Source organism: Bidens hawaiensis, unplaced genomic scaffold, assembly GCF_021521415.1.
Source record: "Bidens hawaiensis isolate Kalapana, Puna unplaced genomic scaffold, B.hawaiensis_p1.1 tig00016836_1, whole genome shotgun sequence".
NCBI classification, from domain to species: domain Eukaryota; kingdom Viridiplantae; phylum Streptophyta; class Magnoliopsida; order Asterales; family Asteraceae; genus Bidens; species Bidens hawaiensis.
In genome coordinates, this window is record NW_027492553.1 from 71,937 (window position 1) to 77,579 (window position 5,643).

The following is a 5,643-nucleotide window of genomic DNA, read 5'->3' on the forward strand; positions in this document are numbered from 1 at the left end:
AGAAATGCATACTTTAGAATGGAGAGAGAATGCGATGAAAGCATGCGGATAAATTATTTGATAAAAGAAAGCAGGTATATTATGTTCGTATATGATGCATTTATAATTGATATTCATTAATTTTTATAAGTATTTGACCTTTGTCACTTGTAAAAACTAATAAAACATGTTAAGAAATTAAAAGTAGGATATTTCTTATTTGAAATAGTTTTTAAGTCAGAGCATACGGAGTGGAGTTCCATACAACAGCCTGTAACACTTTATTTGATTTTTTAACCGTCTTATACAACAACTTGTTAACTACTAACTGATTAGTTGTATCTTTAAAATGCTCCTAGCTAATAACCAATACGCTAATAAATTTACAAGGATCATATGTATGGAACAAACTATTAATTTGTTTGGGGAGAATTTTGGGTAATGGGGTTGAGTGTTTCTAGTTTCAGGTTTTTCAATTATCTGTTTGTGTAATTTAGTCTGTTTTGGTTTCGGGTCGGTCTGCAGAGGGTTAGTTGTACAAGGACAAAGGAAAATATGCCAATTATTGGTCTGTTTGTGGTTTCAGTTGCACATACATTTGAGGATAACAACTGAGGACAGCAGGGCTTTTGAAATTGTGATCAGAAACATTATTTACTACTCAAAAATGAATCTATCCTTATCAGCCCTCCCTCCTTTTAAGAGGAAAAGGGATCCAGTTTCTTTTGATGACGAACCCAAATCATCTAAAAGGCCAAAGATTAATGACGTCTTCATCAATTATTCGTCTCAACATATTGGCAAAACCTTCATCAGCCACCTCCGGGGAGCACTTATTCGCAGCAGTTTTACCATATCCGACCACACCATGCTCCTTGTAGGTCAAGATGTGCGTTTAGAACTGTTGAAAGCTATTGAGGAATCTGAGACATATGTTATTGTGTTCTCACCTGATTATGCTTCTTCTAGAAGGTGCCTTGATGAGCTGGTCGATATTCTGGCCAATTTTCACAAGTTTGATGAAAGGAAAGTTCTTCCAGTATTTTATAAGGTGGAACCATCTGATGTTAGAAGTCAACAAGGTCCTTTCATGGAAGCTTTCCAAGCTCACATGACCAGTGTCGATTCAATGAGAGTTCAAGAATGGAGACAAGCCCTTAAAGATGCAGGTCAACTGTCTGGTCTTACCTTGCAAAACGGGTAATTTTTTCATCCTGGTCTTTACTTATGCTTGTTTATTTCCCCAACTTCTCTTGTCTTTATCTTCCATCAATATCTTTATTATGAAATGTTTTGTTAGAATTTGAAACACACAGTACTATTTTGAATGATTTGAACGTATGTTGCCTTAGCATTTATATCTTATATAGGCCAGGACATGCTGTTTTCAGAGATTTTATATACGAGGTAATTTATAAATCTCTCTGAAACATGTCAGGGACGAGGCGAATTTCGTCTTGGAAATTTTTAAAGAAGTTGAGAAGATGCAAAGACCACAAGAGTTGCATGTTACAGACCACCCTGTTGGCGTAGGATCTCGTGCTGAAGAACTTATCTCAACATTAAGGTTAGATTGGAAAGATCGTGTTTTGGTTGTTGCAGTTTTTGGAATTAGTGGAATAGGTAAGACGACTATTGTCAAAGAGGTATGTAATAGAATTGCTCCAAGTTTCGATCTTAGTTGTTTTCTTGCGGATATCCATTACATCTGTCAGGTTCCAAATTGGAAGGTTAAATTGCCAAAGGCGCTCATATCTTGTCTGACTGGTGAAAAAAAGTTTTCAATCATGAGTAATCATAATGAAGGTGTTACAAAAGTAAAACGGTTGGTAAGTCGTCGGAAGGTTCTTTTGGTTCTGGTTGACGTTGATAAATTTCAGCAGTTGGAATCGTTAGGTATTTGTCCTAAATGGTTCTATGAAGGAAGCAAAATAATTGTGACAACGAGGGATAAACGGTCCCTTGGTAATATATCATATGCGTCATACCATACAAAGTTGTTGGATAGAAGGGAATCTCTCAATCTCTTCACTCGGCTTATGTTTGTAAGAGACGATCCTGTGAACACAAAGTTCATAGAAGAAGTTGTGGGTCGTGCTGGAGGGCTTCCCTTGGTTATTAAGGTTTGGAGCCGCCATTTTAAACAGTATGAAAGGGAAGAATGGCCAAGCATATTGGAGACATTAAAAGGAATCCCACATGGTGATGTCCAAAAGCAGCTCCAGATGAGCTAATTCACTTACTCCAAGACTCAAGAAGTTGTTTCTGGATATTGCTTGTTTCTTTGATGGAATGGAGAAGGATTTAGTCGTGAAAGTATTACAGGATGAAGAGTCGAGATTCTTCCCAAATAATGAAATTCAATATCTAGTTGATAAAAGTCTTGTTGAAATAAAACCAGATAATAAATTTTGGATGCATCATGCAATTAAGGAAATGGGGCTCGAAATTGTCCGAAAATGAAGATGAGCCTGGACAGCGTACTAGATTGCTAGATGAAAAGGATGTGAAGCGTGTGTTGATGGAATGTTCGGTATGATATCTTTGTATTTATGATATAAAAGCATATTGAAAGTAGATATAACGCTCTTTATCCATATTTAACAGGGGGCAAAATCAGTGGAAAGCATTAGAGTGGAATTGTTTCATAAGATGCAAGAAGTAACTCTGGAAGCTTTTAAAAAGATGAGCAATCTGAGGTTGATTCATTTGTATAGTGAGCACTATTCTGTGAATAATTTTTTTCATGATGAAATGACTAATTTGTGTTTCAAAAAATTGAAATACATGCTTTGGAATAAGTTCCCTTTCAAAAGCTTCGACAATTTTTGTATGTGCAATGTGGTGGTTCTACGAATCAGAGATAGCAATTTGAAAACACTTTGGGAAGGAATCAAGGTATGATCTTGTCATTTTCATTCCTCATACCTATGAGCCTATCTCAATATTTTCTTATCTGCTACAAATTAGAACAATTAAACAAATTTAAGAGAAAATTGGGCGTGAAGAGTTAGTGAAAATTGGACATGACATTGTTTTTGGCATTCAATGTATGTGTTATACAGAGGAATTACATAGTTTGGTTTTGTTTTCATCTTAGTTATACTAGATTTTTGTTCGGAATATGCCAAACATCCTCAATAAAAACTCTCATATATTATAAAAATGTACATTGTATTCATTTTAATAAAAATATAATTAAATATAACTAGACATGTAAAAGTAGAAAAAATGTGTATCATATGACTATTTTTTATTTGTTTGCCAATACTGTAAGGAGTTCAATGGAAACTTGGAGTGGAATTATGTAAAAAATTTTGGTGTTGAAGTTTCATAATTAATATTTATTTTATTTATTCAATTTAAGTTCTAAAAAATTAACAAGACACCTGAAATTTGTTATGGTAGCATCGTGAGGGATTGACATCTGGCAATTCATTCCCTTGTTATGTACATATATAAATATTAAGTGTGTGGATAAATAAAGAATACATGTTATGATTCACAATTTTATCTATTTCCAGAGTTTGAAGAAACTAAGGATTCTCGACGTGAGTCGTTCATACTCATTAACCAAGACTGGAAATTTCTTCGGTCTTGAAAATCTTGAGGAACTGTACTTTCATCACTGCAAAAACTTAGAAGAGTTGCACAACTCTATTGGTGACCTTCAAAAACTCATTATCTTGGATTTAAGTTCATCCTTGCCGTTAAAGAGGACCCCTTGGGAAATGATAGGCAAGTTAGCGTCTCTCCGAGAACTCATTCTCGGTAATGATGATTGCAGCATGATGTTAGAACCTGATGAAGTTAACGATCCTTTGCTGTACTCTTTAAAAGAATGTCCCATAACAAAACTAATGTTTCATGGATGCAATACCAGGTTCTCTAGCCATCCTGATAGCTTTCTCCAACTCCATGAACTGAACGCAATAGAGATATGCGACTGTGACAGCATACCATCGATTCCAAGCCTTCCAGGAAACGTTACATCCATTGTAGCACAGCATTGTTCAAGTCTGGTGAATCTTCCTTGTAACATTTCCGAGTTAGAATCTCTAACACTCCTTGATTTGATATACTGCCCCAAACTTGGAACCGAAGACCCTCATTTTCTCATGAAGGTCACTAGACTAGCAAACCTGAGTCGTTTAAGGATGTCTCGCTGCAGTGTCTTCCAAGTACCCAGCGAGATTGGGAATTTGGTGTCATTAAAGGAGTTATTCAGACAACCCATTCTCTAGCCTTCCTGACACCTTAAGCAACCTTTTGCAACTGGTTCACCTCGACATAGGGTTCTGTCCGCATTTAAGGTTGCTTCCACTTCTTCCATCAAACTTGACATATATGCTTGCACGTCACTGTCCTTCATTAGATGTGATGTCATCTGCCACAATACGTACAAGAGTTTGCAAGGTATGCAATCTGTCCCCAGAATATTTAATTTTGTAGTGAACTGTTTTATTTTCTTTTCATGAATATTTATATGCACACTGCTGCTTGTACCACACAACAGGAATCGCCCTTCAGTAATAGAATTGTGATTCAACTCCCACGGAAGACAAAGGTTCCTGACTGGTGCAGTTACCAAAGCAGGGAAGACAATATATCTTTTGTAGCACCAGCGCACTTGGACAACAGCATTTGTGGTATCATCTTATGTGCAAACACCTCCTCAAAGTACCTCAGCGCCATTAGTCCTGAAATGCTTAATAAAAGTAAAAATACAAGTCATCACTTCATAACAAAAGATACAAGACATCATTATGTAACGAACTTTTCAGATGACTGCATGCGTGTCATGTCTTATCCACTTGATACAACACTGTTCGTAGAACCCGGTGACTCTGTGGTACTCAAATTTTCTCAAGGATTGGTTTTGAGTTGTGGGTTACGTTTGATATATGAGAGTGATATGGTGAATTGTAGGCTAGTTATTTAAACTGTTACTGAACCATTTTCTCTCGGAAATGGCTATAGCCCACTATAGTTTAGACCTGTCCCATGATGAAGATGAGCTCTGATGTAGCAAATACAGATAGTTATGGTATATGCGTCATTCGTAAACTTAAGAATCCATCATTGTTGCAAAATTTGCTCTTATATGTATGTATTCAGTCATCCAAATTGTGGATTAATTTGAAATATTGATTTGCTCTTTTTCATTAATCATCAAGTCATGAGATTCTGCTTATTTTTCAAATTGTGTACTGTGAGAGTCTTGCGTACGAGACAATTTGTTCAATTTAATCTTTGTGAATCCTTATTTTAGAAATCACTCTAAAATAGTTTTGAATTTCCCTTTTTTCTGTCATGTTGTCCAACTGTTTGACCTTATGCCTCAATGAACTTTCTTGAGTTTTCACTCTTATTCTTTGTCTTTTCTGAGGCTTAACTGCAGATTTGGATGAACAGACTAGATACTTGTTAAATAAAGACCATACACATATAAAATTAAGAACTGTTCTCTTGAGTGATATCGATTTCGTTTCAGTTTTTGGGTTTACTCCAAAATTGATGATTCCCTCAATTCCATTTAAGACTTGATTGAAAGACCGTGACCCATTGAGGGTAATTCAGTAATTGCGTTTTATGTAATTCCAATCCCTTTATAAAATTTACCAACCAGACACCACATTAATTTTCAAAAGATTCCATTCCTAT

The 5,643-nt window shown here is 35.7% G+C and overlaps 1 protein-coding gene and 1 long non-coding RNA gene across 2 annotated transcripts; both read left to right on the forward strand.

Annotated features, from left to right (window-relative positions):
- The first annotated feature begins 646 nt into the window (after positions 1 to 646).
- LOC143552278 (disease resistance protein Roq1-like) lies at positions 647 to 2,433 on the forward strand. Its single transcript, XM_077042544.1, has 2 exons — positions 647 to 1,179; positions 1,418 to 2,433. The coding sequence occupies exons 1-2, from the start codon at positions 647 to 649 to the stop codon at positions 2,211 to 2,213; spliced, it is 1,329 nt and encodes a 442-aa protein (XP_076898659.1). The 3' UTR covers positions 2,214 to 2,433.
- A 163-nt stretch (positions 2,434 to 2,596) lies between these two features.
- On the forward strand, positions 2,597 to 4,999 carry LOC143552273 (uncharacterized). Its single transcript, XR_013138621.1, has 3 exons — positions 2,597 to 2,877; positions 3,504 to 4,395; positions 4,496 to 4,999. It is a non-coding gene; the product is annotated as an uncharacterized LOC143552273 (long non-coding RNA).
- The last annotated feature ends 644 nt before the right edge of the window (positions 5,000 to 5,643 follow it).